This window comes from Scomber scombrus, chromosome 7, assembly GCF_963691925.1.
Source record: "Scomber scombrus chromosome 7, fScoSco1.1, whole genome shotgun sequence".
Lineage (NCBI taxonomy): Eukaryota > Metazoa > Chordata > Actinopteri > Scombriformes > Scombridae > Scomber > Scomber scombrus.
The window spans coordinates 2487385-2507855 of record NC_084976.1 but is presented as its reverse complement, the minus strand read 5'-3'; the positions used below and the strand labels follow the sequence as shown (position 1 = coordinate 2507855).

Here is a 20471-nt window from a genome sequence, read left to right as displayed (position 1 = left end):
CTAGCCCTTGTAAGCACAACAATGCAAAATCATTTGGAGTCTATACATGAAATAAGAATGACACAAAGGTTAACAGAAGAAATACAGCATGTAGATCATGTTATATATAAATAACACCTCATAGACAGTCATCCACAGAGCAACCAGTATGTAACAGTAAAACCTTCCTCTAAGTCTGTGGTGTCTCACACTGTACCAGAACAATGGATCAGCTCATTTCTTCCTCCTTGATTGACACCGTGCTGATCAGTGAAATGAGCTGATGCCATGTTCGGGAGGACGTAAAAGTCAGGTCATGGCACAGGATCAGACACCACCGGCTTCAATAAAACTGGCTGTGACCTGAGAACAGGTGTCTGGACCTGATGTTGGATCGACTTTGTGCGTGATTCAGCATATCTGGCAGGAAGTGAATTTATATTTGAGCAGTGCACCACAAAAAGGTTCCATTACCTTTAAAAGATTTTTTTTTTTTTTTTTTAAACATAAGAGAGAATGTTTTGCTACTTTATCTCTGGCAGTGTCTTTACCAGGTGAGATGTGTGATTCATTCAGAATAAATTAAAGTGAGAAGCCAGTATGAGGCACAGCTGAAAACAGGAGAGTACCACCTTAAGAAACTCACATCGCTTTGGCAACCACAGCTGGCTTTTGTTACTTTACCCGGGAGAATATTTTAAGTATCAAGCTGTGACAAAAACCAGCCCTTTATAACAACAGCACAGCAGCACATCAGTTTGGCTGTGATGATGACAGCGAGACATGCGGAGCGGCACAAATCTCTGCATGCTGTCTTCATGCCTGCTTTCAATTGATTTCAGTGAGGCGCTTTTTGGAAATTGTAAGACCCAACAATTGAATTCATGATGTGTGCTATTAAGAGTTCCCCACTCATTCCAGGAAAAGTCACAGTGCGGACTAACAAGTCATTTCTGGGTACTGCAGCAATATGCCAATTTGTTTTGGCAAAAAAGCAGATTAACATTTAAAAGGTAACTACACACTGACATGAGCATGCATGTGTTGAAATCAAGTGTAGGATTTCTGACCACACCCAATGTAAGGGATAGTAATGTCAAGGTTTTACTGATACCTGCAGCACTGTGAAAATATTTTCAGCACTTTAAATGTTTAGATTCTTGTCTGTTATGTTATGTTATATCATCTGAATTTATTCTGCAGCACGACAACGAACCCAAGAACTATCTTCATCAACAAGAAGAACAAGGAGTCCTGCAGCAGATGGTTTGGCCCCCACAGAGCCCTGATCACACTGAGATTACATGAACAGAAAGAAGCAGCTGAGATGCCAAAATCCCCAGAAGAAGAAGAACTGTGGCGACTTCTCCAAGGTGCAGAAAAAACTGACCTGCTGAGTACCTGAAACTCTGTGTGCAGGTTTACCGAAGAGAACTGCTGCTGTTTTAAAGACAACAGTGCTGATGTCATTTAGGTTTCTGTAGTATTGAACATTGTATCAAGTTCAGCTGATAAAAACGTTGTAGCATTATTTTTGGAAGCATCCTCGCTTTACTTTTAATGCCTAAAACCTTTGCACAGTACTGTCCCTACTGTTTAACTCCAGGAACATCGCAGATTATTTTAGAGATTGTTTACTGTATACAGTATTTTATTTTATTTTATATCACTTATTACAAGTATACTGTTGTGTCAATTTTGAATTTCCCTCTAGGGGGATCAATAATATTTACCCTTACCTTATGTCTAATCATATACCAGTCTTGTTAAAAACTCTTGACATTATAGGATAACTTTCAATGGACCAACTTTAAAAAAACATTTTTAATAACTATTAACACCAGCTGATACAATACAAAACCATATAAACACATTAAATACATGTTGAGGTTTGACATTTTTCATCGAAGACTTTTGACTGATGAGGTTTTGTTATTTATCTGTAGTTGTTGTATAAACAATCAACACTTTCATTCCTCTATTTTTCTAGGTGGATTATTGTAAATGTGACAAAGGCAGCTAACAATGACTTTCACAAGACATTTGCAATTCTGACTTAATACTCTATTTTGCTGTTTGGCTGATTTTATGATGCACTGTTGTTTGTGTTTATGTCTTGTAAGGCGTCCTTTGAGTGCTTTGAAAATCGCTCATGAATAAAATAATTATCATTATTAATATCATTATTGTTGTTCAGGGCCTCCCGTATGAATGTTTTCTTATATTTCTCTTACATTTGTTATTGTACAAAGCAATAAGAAGAAAATAAGAAAATCCTACAAGGGGATTTGTGAGATGTGATCATCAGCATAATCCACACACTCTAAAAGTGCCATATAAACGTGTGTCCCGCTGTGTTTGCAGGTGAGTTTCAAAGAGTAAAAACCTGCTAATAAGAGACCTGAAATAATTAAAAAGTATGAATCCAGCTAACATGTCGACAAAGCAGATCTGCATTGGGACAGAAATAAGGGAGTAAGGAAGAAAATGATTTGACATTATTAGATGATAAAAAACAACTCTGTGACACATACATTTCCTGGCCAGCAGAACGCTTTTGTGGTCGGAAAAAACCCAAGTGCATCAAGTTCAAGATCCAGACTCTGTACCATGTGCTCTCATAGCCGGGGTGAGAGTGAAGTGAGAGGTGCCGACACGCCAGCTGTCATGTGACTCTGGATCAGAAGGAGTGATGTGTGTAATTCTGCAGGAACACGAGGTGAAGTCTGATCAACCACGGCTGGTTGGACAGGGTCTCACGGTGACGTCACTGATGCTGTGCCTGTGGTGCTACAGTGCCCTGTGGTATATTTCTCAGCATCATTAGAACATTATGCTGTTCTTCTGTGAAACAGGCCAGGAGGTGCTTGTCTGCTTTTAAACTGGGGGTTGCTTGCTGCGCATAAAGAACAGAAGGCAGCTCCTCTGCACTACTTCCAATTAACACCATGTGCATCTTCAATGTGTCTCCTGTTATTTCCTCCTTTACACGAGGTAATTCAGTGGACTAAGTTAGATTTCAACGTTGCACTAAAACTTTTAAGCAGCGAGAACAGTCAATAGATTGTCAATCTGGGTACTGCATTGTCCCATCAGTGTGTGATTACAGGTTGTCAGTCTGTGTGTAGTTACCCTTTAAAGGCTAAAAACAAATCAACATGATTACTCAACATTAACCTGGGGTGACTCAGGATCCTAATCAGACAAGTACTAATGAAAGTTGCCCCAGTCTTAATGATTTGAAGGCTAACCTTTCAAAGATTGGTTGCACTGTACTGCATTTCATTTGACTGCAGTGGCTCTCACTCTGCTCTCCTAACTGCATCCATGTGATGTCTGCAGAGGAAGCTCTGCTGCGCCAATGCAAGGCTTATATTCATTCTCTTTATATTGCACATAATTCATCAGTTGAATCTCTTTTCTTTTCCTCTCTATATATTTAACTGCTTTAAATATAAACACCTTTACAATGTTCCAGACACTGACGTAACCGTCTAGAGTTATGAGAATCTTACTGCACAAATTCTGGGTATGGAGATATATTTGTGCCACATTGCTGATACCATGATGGGAAATTTTAAGCACAAAAAAAACATTTTTTGCAAATATATAGATTATATTTTGTAGAGAAATTAATATTATGCAAAGGAAATTCCTAATTTGAGTGAGCAAAAAATTCAGTAAATGTATGTGTGTGTGTGTTTGCAAAGTACACAATAATAATCTATTTCACTCTGTTTCACTTATTTCCTCTCTCTCAGTGCTCTTGCTGTGTGCTCACAAATGAAAGAGAAACACAGACACCGAGCGAGTGTTTAAGGGCTTGCAGGCACACTGAGCAGGGACGTGAGAGGAGGAAATAAAAAAAAAAACTGAGTCAAAGAGGTTGTAAGAGGTGTAATTATGTTGGCATTATTAAAGAAATGTATTAAGCATAGATTATTTAAAATTAAATTATCCTTTGCATAATCATTTCTCTACAAAACATTTAATTTGCTTGCAAAAAAATCTTGTTCAGCACTTAAAATGTCCTGTTGCACACTGAGGAATGACTCATACCTGGGCTGTTTTTGTCTGCTGTCAGCATCATCGGGTCCTTGGTGCATAGAAATACAAAGTTCCTTTCATTTCTCACGAACACAAATTTATACATTAAAATGGACTCTCTCTTTCTCTCTCCCTCACTCACAGGCACACACAGTCTTTGCAGTTCGGGGGGTTGAGGGTGGGGGTGAAGGGTCGGCAGAACTCATCAGCCCTGGAAGGCGTGGAGCTCCTCTTCACTGAAGCCTTGCTGCTTCAACAACCTATAACATAAGCATAGAGGAAGTACTGTATGTCAAAGGTGAGAATCTGCTGACTACAAAAAAAGTATACACATTTTGAGGTTTTACAGTGCTGAAAGGATGGGGTCACATTTCTACCTTAAACAGGATGTGGTCACATTTTTACCTTAAAGGACCAGAGTGTAAGATTTAGTGAAATCTAGTGGTGTGGTTGCAGATTGCAACTAGTTGAATAGCCCTTCCTTCTCCTTCAAAGCATGTAAGAGAACCTACAGTGGCTGCAAAACACATGGAAAACGTGAAAGTCCCTCTCTAGAGCCAGTGTTTGGTTTGTCTGTTCTGGGCTACTGTAGAAGCATGGCGGGCTCTGTGAAAGAGGACCCACTCCCTATGTAGATACTAAGGGCTCATTGTAAGGTAACGGAAACACAATTCTTATTTTCATGTGATTATACACTAATTGAAACATGAATATTATATTCCATTACTGCTGCGTCTGTTTCAATAGATGCCACTAAATTCTACACACTGCTCCTTTAATACAATACACACATTGAAAGAGTTATTATGGCTATGAAAAGAGAAATACTGCACGTCAAATAAACTTCCCCACACACCTCCACTCAACCCTGCAGCTCAGCCTCAAACCTCTGAGTGTGAAACACCTGCGTGCTGTTTAAAACACAGCAGCAGCTTTATGCTGCTTTAGTTGCTTCAGTTTTTCTTTTTAAGTCTTAATGAGAGATCTTCTTTATTTCTATCTGTACAATAAATCAACTCTGATCCTGATCCACTTCTAAGACATCTGGAAGTTGAGTCTTTTACTGATAAGCAAAGACAGTTAGTTTAGTTAATTGAAGAAACACAATGTAGAAAAACCTCTTAATGTTGCTCTCAGAGTGCACCAGAATGATGCCTTAGACTTAAAAATGTACACATTTTTCAACACTGCATGTCTCTGATGTAAGTGATGGAGAACTAAATCCACAGTACAGATCTTTACAAAAATGCAGTCCAAAGTTCAGCTCACACTAATGAGACTCCAGTGATCTAAGTGAGACAGATCAAGGAGAGTTTTTTCTAAAATTTCAGTCTTTCTAGAACAAAGTGCTCTCTTTTTGTTACTCTGTACTATATTTACTTGCTGAGCTGCAGTGGAAGAGGTCTATTGATCCCAGGTGAACTCTGAAATCACTTTAAGAAGGTCTCTTTTCAGAACAGTTTGTGTAGAACATCACAGAACAGCTGAGTTTGTGTAGCTCTGTGAACTCGACCTTACATGACTACTTCTACTGTTGCTTATAAATAAAGTTTATTATGAAGACACATGTTTGCCTTAATTCATGGACAGTCCTGGTTTATTAGAACTTGTGTCATATTGTTGTAGTCTTAGCCATCATTCCTATCAGTAAGGATAACATTGACCTGTGATAGAAATTGTTGCTGAAGCTGTGGAAAAAAAAGGCCTAAATTATAAAAACAGAATGATCTTTTAAGATGCTCCCAAGCAACGAGGTCTTACCCTATTGTTAGCTCTGTAAATGCAGTGGGGCCACACACACACACATAACATTTGGACCCATCTGGCCTGTTGAGGAAATCCTTGAGCATGGATTCATCCACCCGGCCCCTCCTGCCGGTCCAGCCTTCACAGGGCTCAGAGAGGACGTACTCCACCTGAAACCTGACACACACACACACACATTCACAAAGATGTACATAGACACTGAGGTCCAGATGTAGCAGAAGAGTTTGTAAAGGTGAAACTTGTGCCTTATTCTCAAATGTGAATGTTTACAGCCTGTAAACTCAGACAACTTTCACACTGTAACTCGTAGTGTGACAAAGTAAAGGCTACAAACCCTTACATATTGCCACTTCTCATCTGGATGTGTTGTTAAAAATTGAGTCATGGATCTTGAGTTAAGAGTCATCACAGCTGTCATGATAAAAGCTTTATGGAACGGATTTTTCACAAAGAACGAGTTATAAATAAAGTCCTTTTAAATATCCTACTAATATACTGCACTCTACAGTGGCGTGAAAGTGGACTGTTACACACAAATGGATATGACTGTAATAAACGGAAAGTTCAATAAAGAAGCTCTTTAGTCTCTCATTCTGCCTTTATTCCTTTGGAAGTGAATATTTTTTCCCCACTCTAATATTGTCCATCACTTCAGCTTTCTCCTGTGTCTCCCAGTGTCTGCGTATGTTCTTTCCCGGTACTCCATCTTCCTCTCACACACCAAAAACATGCAGGTTAGGTTGGCTGTAGGTGTGAATGTAGGTGTGAATGTGAGTGTGAATGTTCGTCTACTCTGTTAGCCCTGTGATGTCATGGCAACCTGTCCATGGTGGACCCTGCCAAATGTTAGCTGGGATTGGCTCAAATTCATTTTATTTCAAGGGCCATATACAGCCAATTAGATCTCAAGTGGGTTGGACTAGTAAAACCATTGCATAATAACTTTACTATGATAAACCATCTATTTACTTTGCAAAATGAGTGCAATTTCAACTGCGGATTGACAACATTTTGCAAAATGTTCAATATATGAATGGTTTAAATATGACCACAATATATAATCATTGTTTTTTCAGAGGTTTGTATTCTGATCGGAGAGGAAATAAAGTTTACTTTGCAAACTTATCCAATGGGCCAGATTGGACCCCTTGGTGGGCCGGTTCTGGCCCACGGGCCAAATGTTTAACACCCCTGCTCTAGAGGATAAGCAGTTTGGAAAATGACTGAATGAATGAAAGTCACTAAGACCAGTGAGCATAACAGCCCTTACTCTCTGACTGGTGGTTGAGTTACACTGTGGCACTAGTGTAGGCACTGGATTTTGACAAGGAAGAAGAATGTGTGTAATAAAAAAAAAAAGTACATCTGCTCCTCCAGCATCAATTTTGATCCTATTTTTAATGCTGAGTCTGACAAAGTGAGACTCATTAATGACCACAATTTCAAGAGACTGAACAAAATTCTGCCTGTCAATTCAAAATGATTCTTCTAGTCTTTACTGAACACTGTAATACAATGCAGTTTTCCATTCCTCCTATCCCCTTCCCTTTAGCATTTTAATGCAATATAATTGATGCATCTAAATACAAGATAGACGTTTTCTCTCATCATTTTTTCCATTACAATATATCTTCCAAGCTGTAAACCATGATTAAAGCAGAGTACACTCACAATTATGGATTGTGTATAGCTGTTGCTCCTACATAGTTTTAATGTAAGTCACTACAAACAAAAGAATCTGCCAAACAAATGGATGTCAATATTATTAAATACTTATACTTACTTATTACTAAGATAATAATCAACATCAGCTTCCATTTTATCTTCAGCCCACATGCCCCTACTTTCAAACTCCTACTTCATTTCATTTACAATGCATACAATTAAAATGCCAGGTTGTGACATGGACACACACAAACCTTTCATCATTAGCAGCGAGTGCATCCAGTTGACAGCGCCACAGAATGTCCTCCTCTCGTCGGTTAAAAAAGAGCAGCTTGCTTTTTCTGAGGACAAAAAAACATGTTGTGATGATCAGACAAAGCCTCGTCAGCCTTCAAACAAACAGCTGAAAGGAACACACACTGCACTTGTTTACCTAGAAGTGTGGGTGGGAAAGGTTGATGACAAGGACAAGCAGAGTACAGGGAGTAAGGAAGTTAGAAAATAACTATTTATAGAGCACATTTAAAGAGCAGATATGTAAAACACTGTTGGAAGGAATTTCTGTGTGTATTTTTATATAAATGTGTTGGCTAATGTTAGCAAAACCCCGACCTTCTCATCTTGACCTCCCTGCATGTGGAAATTAAATGCTTTTGTCACGTCTGAACAAGAACGTTTTCTGAGTTTGAATCACGACCTCACGTTCAGAGCGCTAACTTAACGTCACAACAGAAATGGCAGAAAGTGAAGCGGATGCATCTATAGAGGTCACCACTGCTGATAACTTATGAGGTGCTGTGTGGAAGTGTTTGGGTTTCTAGCATCTCTTTTCTTAGTGACAACACTAAGGGTGCACTCACACTAGGCAACCGTACCGATTGTGCCCAAGCACGTTTGCCCCCTAAAGTCCGGATTATTTGGCAAGTGTGAGTGCAAGTGTACCGTGCATGAGTACAGTACACTTAATTTATAAATATTAATTAACATTAGACACATACCTTCTCATTTTAATTGTGCCAATGTGTTGAGACAATAAAGGATATTCAAGAACTTTAAATGTGACTATATTGTAATATGGAAGTATTTAAATGGACCCTGTAATAACCATATTGACTATGGATGTTAAAATGATAGATTTTGCGTCCTTAGCTGAGTCTGATAGTTCCCACCTGATGGTGTCGATATCCTGCAGGACCAGTCGGATGAGACGAGCCATGGGTGTGAAACCTGTGCCTGCTGCCAACAGGTAGAGGTCTGTGACATCACGAAGGGGGCGGAGGCTAAAGGTACCCTCTGGACCGCTGACAGATATATGGTCACCTAAAGAGTCCCAACAAACAATGAACAAGGACTGGTCAATAATCACATAATGGTGTCAAAAAATCATATGAAATACAACAGACAAGAGATTTGTGTTGATGGTATTCAGTATGACAAACGACATTGCATGTATAAATAAACAAAAACATATAACTCAAAAGAGAGAGAAGTGCCTTTCCATTTGACCTGTATATCAGGTCATCAGCCCCCGATGGAGAGAATAAGAAGGTGGAGCAGGAGATTAGTATTAGCTCCCGGAAAGCAGTAATGGAAAATGAATGTCATTAGATCATATAATGCTGAGTTCTGGTACTCATGTCATGTTTTAGGGTCAGAGCAAGCTGTCCTGTGTTATTTGGGAACTGATATAACTGTTTCAGCATGATGGAGGAAGAGGAAAAGAAAAACAGGAAGAAAACAGACAAAGGGAATGAAACCAACTAGAGGAACAATAGAAGATAAAAAACCTGCTGCATTTAGTTTCATTTGTACTCTCACCTGGACCTTGGACAAAAAACGGACTAAATGAAGAGCAGAATCAGGCCAAGACTGTTTACAGAATGCAGTCGGAGGGGGTCAAGATGACATTTTGTCATCTGAATGTAAGCAAGACTTCATGCCACGTGCAGCCCAATCTTTATGCTGACAGTAAGCGCAGGCAGCACACGCTCACAGTCATGTTAGAACATGATAAGCAGACACTGAATGTACTGATAACAGAAACAAGGGTTTGATTAAGATGGGCTGTGATATGTGGCTTAAAGCTCTGGAAAAGATATCTGAATTGATATTATTTTGTCAAACCTAAAATTCTATTTGTATGAGTTAAAAATGTTCTGTATGTCCTAAATGTTTGAGCTGCAATGATGTCGTGAATCAAAAATGAGCCGTGCTATGACGACCCCGCCCACGTTGAGGAGGAACTATAGTAATGGAAAAGGTCGTTCCTGGTACCAAACCCAGTCGAGTCTAGCAGTGCTAGAACTGTATAGTGGAAAAGCGCCATAAAACTAATGAGCCTTTTGTTTGTTATTGTTAAGAGCAGCAATAAATAGTGCAGGTGAATTAAAAAAAGAGGTTTGTACAAGGGAAGAAAACCTTGAAAAAAAGATACAAGAAGAAAACGATTCTTAATAAGAAAAAAAGAGCAATTCTACATCTCAACAGAACAATCAAGGAACGGGAATCATATATAAATAATGAACCATCAGATCATTTCACAGCAGCTGCAGCAGTTAGTTTTGCAGTGAATTCACCTTTTTAATCTGGTGGGTCGTCAGACACTTCATATTGTATATTTAATATTTGTTTAAAGGCTATAATTACTTCATGTGTCTTACATTATTCAATTTCTTTTTAATTCCCTTTCATTTAATGATGTAGATCACATGAATAATATAAACAGGCCTAAAGTTAAGGCTATTGGAGTCTAAGTGGACCCTCATTAAATGTGTTAAAATTGCATTACCTCATTAATTATTCTATGCAGCATTTCTACATTATTATAGATTTTCTGAGCTTGGGATATCAGACATCACTAAACTGTCTCGTTAGCTTTTCTTTGAGCTCCCACAATGCACCTGAAGGGGAGTCTCAGACACTGGGTGCTTTTCATTCTACTAATAATGCTTCTTCCCATCCGTGCTCCATCCGTCCTACAGGCCATGACCTGGGAAAAGATCAACGTCCTCCATCATCGAGGAAGCTCCCCTACATTTTGTTATTCCCATAAACATGATAGTTGACTTTTAAAACTTGATATTTGACTGTTGAAATGCTGTGGCGTGAGCTCCTAAAAACAACGTTGGAGTGAGAGAGAATGTGTCATTTGATGAGTTGAACTGCACTGTTTTCTTGTCTCTTCCTTGAATCTCTCTCTCATATTCCCCGCTGAGAGGAGCAAAGATGTGAGGGAGAGCCGAGAGCGAAGGAAGAAAGTAGCTACATCTGCCAAATGGAAATCCCCAAATGTCTACATAATGCTGCCTTACAAAATCAGCCACCAATTACACATAGTACTGTAAGAGAAAACTGAATGATCTTTCCATGTGTATCATGGCTGTGACTTACCGATGCTCAGACTGTTGAGATGTGGAGTGATGACTCCATCGGGGTAGACTTTGATCATGAGGTACAGGTCTGAATCTTGTGGTGACTGACAGGAGGCTGCTGCTAGATTCTGGTCTACTGGAGTGTATGGCCTCACAACCTCTGTGTCTGCATATGGACAAAAATAACAATACAGTAAAATCATTAGAAGAAGTGTCATTAAATCCACTTTTCATCTGTGTGGTATTTTGGTGCACAAGTGGAAGGAGAGCCTCAGAAAGGTGGGAGGATTATTCAAATAAAGCAGTGCAAAGACAGCTGCTGTATTTTGGTCGAAATGTGTTGTGACAGGTCTCAGAAACACGTTTATTTGTGGCACAACACTAACCCACTGCTGCTTTCATGATTTTATGAACAGAATCAAACTTAATACATGCTGCAAATGTGCTGTAACAACACATTAATGCTTAAAATATACATACTCTATTTCAATTAAACACTCTCCAACCAAAATCAGCACAGAAAATAACATTTAATGTGATTCCGGCAGGTAAGTCAGTAAATCAGTCTGCATTGAGCTATACATGAATGTAGGTGATTCTAATAGTATCTGCTGTCCACACACTGCTTTATACTGTATGAAAAGCTTCTCCTTCACTTCATTAAATCCATGCAGCATCTGAAGGCAGCAGAACTGATATGTTGATAAATCTGCAGCCTCTGAGATGCTGCATCAGACCACAGCGCTGTTATGCACGTGTTCACTGTGTTTACCTCCGAGAAACCATCTGATGACCACAGCTCAACAGGGAAACACTAAGAGGGAATGTGATGCTAAAAAGACTGTAAATGTGTCAGATATCACTTGATATGACTAACTCACACTGCTTGAAAGCTCATTACAGAGAAGAAAACCTCTTTCACTGTTCATATGGACACCTGACTGCTGCTTTAACACACACTTAAAAAATGGGAACATGTCCTTTATAGATGATGAGGAGACATGCTCACTGACGTAAAAGGTAGCCTTGGTACTGTAGACAGCTTAGCAAAACCATTTTTCCACTAACTCACTGTTGGAGTGTGTTTCCTCCTCAACAGAGAAGGTAGCAGCCCTTATTATTGTCCTAACTCGTCGGCAGAAGCTCATTTTTAAAACCGATAAGTGCAATATATTTAAAACACATCTGTTTGGGTGAAGAACTGAAGGTAACATTCAGAGTATTGGGTTCAGCGTCTTACCTTGAATAAGTGCTTTGAGGTAGACGTGTTTTCCAACAGGCACATGCATGACAGTCCCACGTGGTAGTTGCAATCTGAACACATGAGTGTTATGGTTCACTTCAGTCTTTGACACCAACACACAATCCCGATGATAGACAGCTGTAAGAGGGAGAGCCAATCAGTGATGCTGTCTTGCTAATATGATAATTATGACAGATGAAAAGGGATGAGAAAGAAGGTTCGGTTGAGATCAGCCCACAAAAGCTATGTATGTATGTGTATGTGACTGTAATTGCAGACATCTTTAAACCCAGGCTTTATGTTTTTATTCGTGTAATTTTGCTGTTTAATTTCTTAACATTCAAATTAAGTCAAAGGCAGTTAAGATAAATGCTTTCTGTGATGTTGGATCTCACCTCTGTCTTTATGGCGTAGAAATGTATTGTGGGATTCCAGCGGCTGACCTAGACTTGTCCATTTTCCTTTAGCCTGCTTGCGCATGGTGATCTGGATCTTTCCCACTGTGAACGCTGTGTGAACTGTTGTAGAAATTTCAGAATAAGAGCAGGACCATGAACATGAGTGCTGATTTTGCTGATGCTTTATTTTATTTTATTTTATTTTTTACATCAAATGAAGATGTTGTCTTACCAGCGACGTTTCCCTCAACGTCTTCAGCCAGACCTGAAAGAGCATGAAAATAACACATTTTGTGTACATCAGCATAATGATGTATGTGCAGTGTGTGCAGGTCTATAATATAACAGCTGACTCTATATTTCATGTGAAAAGTACACTGATTGAGCAGAAAAAAAGAATCACATGCATAATACAATAACTTTACAATAAATTCCTTACATATGAAACAGGAAGTGATGATGGAATATTCTACCTAAAGCTAGAAGAGATGTAGGCTCTGTGAACATTTTTAAACAACAGTTAAAAACATATTTATTTAATCTGGCTTTTAATTTGTGTCATTTTAACTTATTTTTTATTAAATGTCTAATTTTTAAAAATTATCCCATTTTATTTGTATTTGTTTATTTGCTTTTGTTTCATTGTATTGACATGTCCTTTGCAAAGTACTATGAGCTACATCCCTTATATAAAAGGTGCTGTATAAATAAAGTTGATCATTATTATAAAATATTCAGTATTCATTAAAACTACCATTTCAATTCGATCACTCTTTCTGTACATTTATAGTATTTTATGCTCCTCGCTTTAATATTTGAAGGAGTCCAAATATTATAAAGTGATTTAGAAGAAAGAAATAAGAGAAATGCACTGCATCTCAGTGTTTATCAGTTATGTATTTGCATATGTATATCAGTTAAAGGAGTACATTTGTGGAATACTTGAAAATGAATTGAAAATGTGTAAAACACTATATAGATTTCTTTATTTTTTAAAGATGATTAACAAATATAAAACTGAGGCATAAATATTATGGTTTTTGTAATAGATTTTGTTATATATATATGAATCGTGGTACTTTTGGGGATATATAACCATACATATATGTTCAAGGAAATATGTATATATATATATGTGTGTGTGTGTGTTTGTGTATTTTCAGTGTATTATTATATGTGCATCATGTAAAAAGGGTCGGTGTTAACAGCTAATTCTTCAGTTACAACTTTTCAGAAACTGCCCTTATTTGGTTTGTCACTGTTTCAAAAGGAGATGAAGAAAACAAGCACATATGATTATTCAATGTGTTTATTTGTGTTTATTTGAGTTGCATACATTTAAAAATGACCAAAATAAACTAAACCTAAACCAGTCGAAAGCTGAAATTTAAAAAGAGCTATCTTTACTCACGTAAATGAAGCATGTAGGACATTTTTCCCAGCAGCACTTGCAGTCGAAAGACGCCGGCCTCGAGGTCAACGACGGTACAGCCTGAGCCAGGTATCTGAGGAAGGAAAGAACACATACATACCTAAATATGTAATCTCCCACCAATGACACAGGCATCTCTTTGGCCAATCAGGGACAGGGTGCATCACTGTTCAAACTTTCTTTAAATGTAGATGGATGCACAGACGGATGCAGAACCCCACTCCATTGTCCCCACATCACTCTAACCATAACATGAGGGAACAAAAATGAAGCTGAAAAGGTGATCATGTATAACTTATTTGATTCCTCCTGAGTGTTTTTATGGTAGATGATTGGTTACCTTCCTTTTGGCATAAACAACCAGATGAACAGAAGCTTCAGTCTGGAACCAGTCGTACCTATAACAACAGGAAAATAACGATGTTAGTGATTATGTACCACTGTTACGTATGTTTATCATATCATATATCTGTGGATGCAGTGTGTTATACCGAGGTCGGGAGTCTTTGTCTGGGGGAGGAGCCAACGAGGTAGGTGGGGCGAGGCTAGTCGGTGGTGGAGGTGGATTCATAGCTGAGAAGAAAAACAGACATCAGGTTAGACTGACAGTAACACTTGCAAATAGTCTGCATATTCTTTTCCATTAAAGCAAAATCACAACCACTTCTGAGACATAACATTGCACAACACTCTTTAGACAGATTTCCAGGCAGTTATTTGGTTTCCACTCCTGTCAATATCATATGAAAGTTGCAGAGACTTGAAAAATGTTCTTATTGTTTGCAAATCCAGTTTGCATTTAGAGAATGCTCTGAAATCTCATCCTGGTAAAAAACCTGAGTGAGCTGCAGTGTAGAGCACAACTTTGAACCAGTTTTATCTTTCATTTCATATTCATCTTTTGTGCACAGGACTGTCAGAACTCAGAACAGTACAAAGGTCTATATTTATCAAGCAGGTCAGAGTGGGAAAGTAACTTAAAATCATTGTGTCCTGTATTTGTCACATATACAGTATTGCTTCTAAAGACTGAAAGTAAACATTTTATCGACTATCTTTACTTTATGTCTATCTCTGTTGATATTTAGGAGATTGTGTTCGAGCAGAAACATCACGTGGGAAGAGAGGTGTTTAGGGAACACATGAGGACATGGAGCTTATCAAAAGATCCCATTACGCTAAAATGAAAGCGTCTTTGTGAGCAGGGTGCATCATCAAGGTCACTGTAGCAATATGCTTTTTGGCAACAGGGAAATTGCATCTACAGCAGTGATGCAACAGTGACGATAAGACTCTGTCACAACCAACAATGTTTGTATTTACATGTGCTTTTTACTTTTAAAATTGAGATTTAAGCTATGTATTCATTTTGGAATCATGTTTACATATATTACTTACATCACTAATGCTGTGTCTGAAATTAGGGCCCGACCCATACTGGATATTTGGGGCCGATGCCAATACCGATATTAAGGAGTTAAAAAAATTCCAATATAGATCATTTTATATAAAAAAATATAAACATAAACATACATTTTTTGCAATGATCCCTTAAAAACACTTGTTATAAAGGTAAGTAAGAAAGGCATGAAATGATACCATTTAACAATAAACTTCATTGTTAATCTCTGGGAATTTAATAATTATAAATAACTAACCTAACTATAACTATATAACACAATAAATAAATAACACATATAACAAAAAAAAACACCTACATACATATTTAACTTGAATTAAGGAAAAGGATCAAGTATATATTAAATGCTATCTATATAACTTAAAAAGAAGCTATCAGCACACATTGGGAAACATACACACCAATACCTATAAATCTGTGATATGTCAATATGGGCTGATATATCGGTCGAGCTCTATCTGAAATCATTCACTACTCTCTGTATAATAAACACTAAATAGTTCACTCAATAGTCAGCGGCAAATCAAGATTTCGGACTAACTAATCATCATCATTTTGTGTCATCACCCTCAGCTGTAGAGTCATGTAACTGTAGTTTTCACATCTTTAAAATGTGAAGCATTGCATCGTGGGATTGTACTTTTTTTGTTCCATGGTGGAGTATTTGAGAGCAAAATAAAGTGGAGATATTTACACACTCAGCATTCAGATACTGAAATAAAATAGTGGAGAGTGTATTGTAGAGCACTATATAGTAAACAGGAAGTGATTTCAGACACAGCCTAACTTAGCTAGGTCATATATTACACAAACTGGTGGTTTTCACATTTCAAAAGTTTCTGTTGTGTTTTTCACTCTAACTGTGGCTGTCAGGAAAACTACAGTATGTCATCATAATGTGTACTTTGCTAAGTGAGGTAAAACAACATCACCACTCTGTGTCAGGATGCATCTGTCTCCTTGCTGAAGGTCAATGTAGGAACTTTAATAAATAACTCTAATGTCCTGCAGTAAAGCAGCAGTGTTGTTAGTCCTGGTAAAACTCTCAGCAGTCAGTTGCTGTTATTGCCACTCAGACACACAGTGTGCTCTTTGTAGATCAAACACTGCTACTGTCCATCACGTTCAGTGTGTGTGTGTGTGTGTGTGTGTGTGTGTGTGTGTGTGTGTGTGTGTGTGTGTGTGTGTGTGTACCTTTAATTGTCGTGGTGGGCAAAGTGGACATCCTGCCCACCAGGCATTCTTTCAACATAGACTCGTAGTTCACCCACCGATGGACCTGTGAACAAACATATTAATGTTCCCATAGCAACACATGTGATCCCAACAATACTCACAAAAGAACCAGTTCACAGAAGTACATTTAGAGCTAAAATCTACAGTCTTGCAAAACAAAGCCATCCTACCAGGCTCATGGAGCTGGTTGTGAGTCCTGCTGAGCTTTTACAAGACACTCTACATTCACTGTATCAGTCTTTGTCAGGTAAGAATGGCACAGAAATCTAGTCTTCATATTGTCTATAACACTAGTGTACATGAAAAGGATTTTTACTTTCTCGTTCTCCATCAGCTTCCACCCACCTGGTCAAAGAGTTCAGTGCCGTCTATCCCAGCTGCCTTCATCAGCTCCTCCTCTCCTCCAGGATGGTAGTCCATGTAGGGGGTAACATTGTAAACCAAGCCTGAAACGCATGGAAAGATGACATCAGTTCACTGCCCTCTAGTGGTAGATACATGTTTGAGTTGAAGAGGGTTTCTGAGCCTTCCACGAGACATTTTCTTATCACAAAACACCAGTAACTGCTGATTTTAGGTATGTTTACATTTACATTCTGTCATGTGGCTGATTCCTGAATCCAAAGTGACTTACAAGTGAAGCAAGACAGTTAAACATAAGAGGACAATGACTCAAACAGAAGCTACAGAAGTTTAATACAAGTTATGAGCCTTTTTTCCCCACAATTTTGAGATATTTTACAGATTGAAACATTCATCACTTAATCAAAAAATAAACAAAAATAAACAAAAAACTGCAATTTATTGTGGCAAAATAATAAGTAGCAGACCTACATATGTCAAAGACTCCCATCAACAGCATAAACCTTGGTTCACCATGGTGAGTCTGAACAATAGAAAGGTAAAACTAAGTGTTATGACAGTTGAGGTGGATATCATCCTGTCTTTATCTGTCAAACAAGGTGCAGGTGTTAGTGTTATAGCTTTGTCTATAAATGATGTGATTTTTTATTTAAAAATATCAAACACTTTATTGGTTAAAATATCAGGTGATATTTTATTGTCCACATTGGCCACATCAGATATGTGTGTTTTTCCTCTCAGCAGAGTTCAGTGTAACACTGACTCATGCACAGAGACACATTATAACTTGTTTGTACCCTTGGTGCTGCTAGTATGTTTACAGTCTATTCAGCCATTTAAGTGTTTACTTAACTTGACCAGTTAAACCAGTTTCTGATGACTCATGTAATGAATTTTGATGTCACAGAAACAATGAATGATGATTGAAAGTCACAAGTGTCTCCTGCGGTCTTTACTGCACAAACTAATTACTATATATTATGTAAGGGGGGAAAATGTCATGTCATGATGAGGAACTCAAAAAGATTGTCTAAAAATCCGTCTGACTGCTTCGAAGAGCCGGAGAGGAGAGTGTGTTATGTTGCTGAAAAGCTGCATAATTGTGGGATTAACATTCTGCTTTAATAGAAGTGTTTCATTGTGTACTTTGACATGGGAAAACACTACATTTTTGGTCTTACTGTATCCAGGGGATACTTTGCAACAGGACTAGTCCCAAAGTGTTCTGAATACTCAAAAAGTATTTTTTCCAACAACAGCTGTTTTGAGAAGCTGAGGTCATCCCATAATCAAGATAATCTTATTTTTGAGCCAATATGATACTTTATGATGACTTCAGTTTGTTTCTTTGTTCACTGATATTGGTCACCTGAGCTTCCAGACTCCATAGTTTACTATCACATGATGACTAAAAGGCGTGGTCAGTTCAGACATTAGGAGGGTAACAAAATAAACTGTTTATATGCATTATAGGAAATGTAGCATCCAGTGTTTTTGGAGCCTCTGGCTTTATGAAAGAGCAATATTGAATCAGTGAAGCTATCTCCTTAAACCACTTGTGCTGGTCTTCTGTAGAGAAAAAAAAGTGTCAGACACTTTTGACTTTTGAAAGTCAGGCTTTAACTGGCCAAATAAATGCTTCAGCCTGCAGGTAAAATTTAGTTATCCAAAGTTCTTCACCTTTCCTCTTCAAGCATTTTGATCTTCTGCACTCACACACGATCAATGAACACGCAGTGGATGTTAGTAAAGGTCTGTGAGGGTTCATTGCTTAAGTGTAGCAGACATTAGGACTGGGACACCCTGTCTGGTACACACCTCTATGAATTCCACTGTATTCATGAATGACCAGGAGGACAAGTGGGATCAAGTATCATCACGCTGACATCAAGCATCCTCCAAATCTACTAAATACTACAGCTGCCGTGCAGGTCATTCATCTATTCCTCTCATGTGTGAAGCATCCCCAGCCCCCTATCAGACTGAAGAGGCTCACCTCTTATACACGTCCAGCAGTCATCTCTCTTGTTGTGTTTCTTCAGCTCTTCTTGGGTCACTTCAATCAGACGCCCTCTGAGCCCGGTCAGATCTTTTCCACTCTTTGAAAACCGGATCCAGTCCATCAAACTGTGGCCTGGCTTCAAGGCCACCTAATTAAGCAACGACAGTGACATAACAGAGATAGATAGATAACTTTATTGTCATTCAGGTACACATGAAAAAACACAGTGCACTTTGAACAAAATTTCATTGCATTTGACTCTAGCAGCAAAAGTATACCACAATCAGTCGATCAGTAAAAGTTAGTTGTTGTTGTTGTTGTTACAAAGCATTGTATATTATGGATACCCAATATAAACATCTGAATATGACTTGAAGAAAACTTGAAACTGACATGTTTGGTGTGTTCTCTACAGAACTAACACTATACTATGAATAGCTTTCCATGTTTTGGGTGTGTTACCTTGTTCCTCCCGGACTGTCCGGACGGACCTACCCGCTGCTGGGAGCCCGGCGAAGGGAACGACAACATGTTGTGACCGCCTCGTAGAAAGCTCCAGTCTCGAAGAAAACCTACTCAACCAACTCAAGTTTAGCACAATATGACATGAACGGCAGCTCTGTAGTCTTGCTCGCTGCTAGGTGTCACTGGTACAGCCCCCTTCCTCTTTGTGACACATCTCTGTCCAAACTGTGTTGAGCAACGCTGCTTAGCAAGAAGGCTAGGCTATGCTAGGCTAGGCTAAGCTAGGCTAACAAGACAGCCTTAATGACTAGTAACGACTCATGATATGTCGTCACGTTCAATTTCTACCACAGTTATTAAACGCTGTGTTCATTCAATTGGTAACAACTAAAGTCATTAGTTGATATCGCTCCAGTCACAATTGCGAGTTGACTCCTGTCTGTTTCTGCCACCATGTAACTTTAGACTACAATAATTGTCGCACACTGTGACGACAACGTCAACAATACGTGTCATCAAATTGCGATGACCCTCCTTCACCCTCTAGTGTTAGGTATCTGACATTGCAAATAATGCTAATATTAACAGAAGCAGCAATACATAAATAATATGCCCTTATGAGAGAAAATAAGCTTCTATTCGCGGCAGACAAACAGGCCATAGCAGGAGAAGCACAGATGTATTTAATAACATTAATAATGGCTATGTAGCCTACTGTACATCTGAACAGGCTGTAGCCTAAGTCTCTCAGCAAAACATGCCTGTGAGGCAGAATGCAAAATGCTGGAGCAATGTAAGAATCAGAATAATCTTTATTGGCCAAGTATGTTCACAATACAAGAAATTTGACTCCAGTTTAGTGGCAGCTCTGACTAAATTTACACAAAATAACAACATGGCAATCCTCAGAAATATACACAAGGAATGACTGTATACAAGTCAAACTGTTTCTGTGAACTGTAGACAGGATACAAATAGTGCAAAGAAGTAACGAGTTCAGTGAGTGCTGAGACATATGAAATATTAAAATAAAAATACGTTACTGTATAGGTTTTATTTATGTAGGCCTAGCAGGCTATAGTA

General features: G+C 38.5%; 1 protein-coding gene across 5 annotated transcripts in view; it reads right to left on the bottom strand.

Moving 5' to 3' along the window:
* LOC133983551 (cytochrome b5 reductase 4) overlaps nucleotides 1–19832 on the bottom strand; it is a 28899-nt gene extending 9067 nt beyond the window's left edge. For 2 of the 5 annotated variants that reach the window (XM_062422667.1, XM_062422668.1), the window contains exons 1-16: nucleotides 19386–19832; nucleotides 18918–19071; nucleotides 16904–17004; nucleotides 16517–16601; nucleotides 14394–14475; nucleotides 14243–14300; nucleotides 13882–13975; nucleotides 12703–12735; nucleotides 12468–12590; nucleotides 12070–12210; nucleotides 10849–10995; nucleotides 8628–8778; nucleotides 7713–7799; nucleotides 5788–5949; nucleotides 4169–4286; nucleotides 4039–4075 (exon numbers count right to left, since the gene is read on the bottom strand). In XM_062422667.1, coding sequence (XP_062278651.1) covers nucleotides 4232–4286; nucleotides 5788–5949; nucleotides 7713–7799; nucleotides 8628–8778; nucleotides 10849–10995; nucleotides 12070–12210; nucleotides 12468–12590; nucleotides 12703–12735; nucleotides 13882–13975; nucleotides 14243–14300; nucleotides 14394–14475; nucleotides 16517–16601; nucleotides 16904–17004; nucleotides 18918–19071; nucleotides 19386–19454 — 1542 coding nt within the window. In that variant the 5' untranslated portion in view covers nucleotides 19455–19832 and the 3' untranslated portion in view covers nucleotides 4039–4075; nucleotides 4169–4231. Of the gene's footprint in view, nucleotides 1–4038; nucleotides 4287–5787; nucleotides 5950–7712; nucleotides 7800–8627; nucleotides 8779–10848; nucleotides 10996–12069; nucleotides 12211–12467; nucleotides 12591–12702; nucleotides 12736–13881; nucleotides 13976–14242; nucleotides 14301–14393; nucleotides 14476–16516; nucleotides 16602–16903; nucleotides 17005–18917; nucleotides 19072–19385 lie in introns of all 5 variants that reach the window. The other 3 variants (XM_062422666.1, XM_062422670.1, XM_062422671.1) reach the window with 2 other exon arrangements.
* Between the last annotated feature and the right edge of the window lie 639 nt (nucleotides 19833–20471).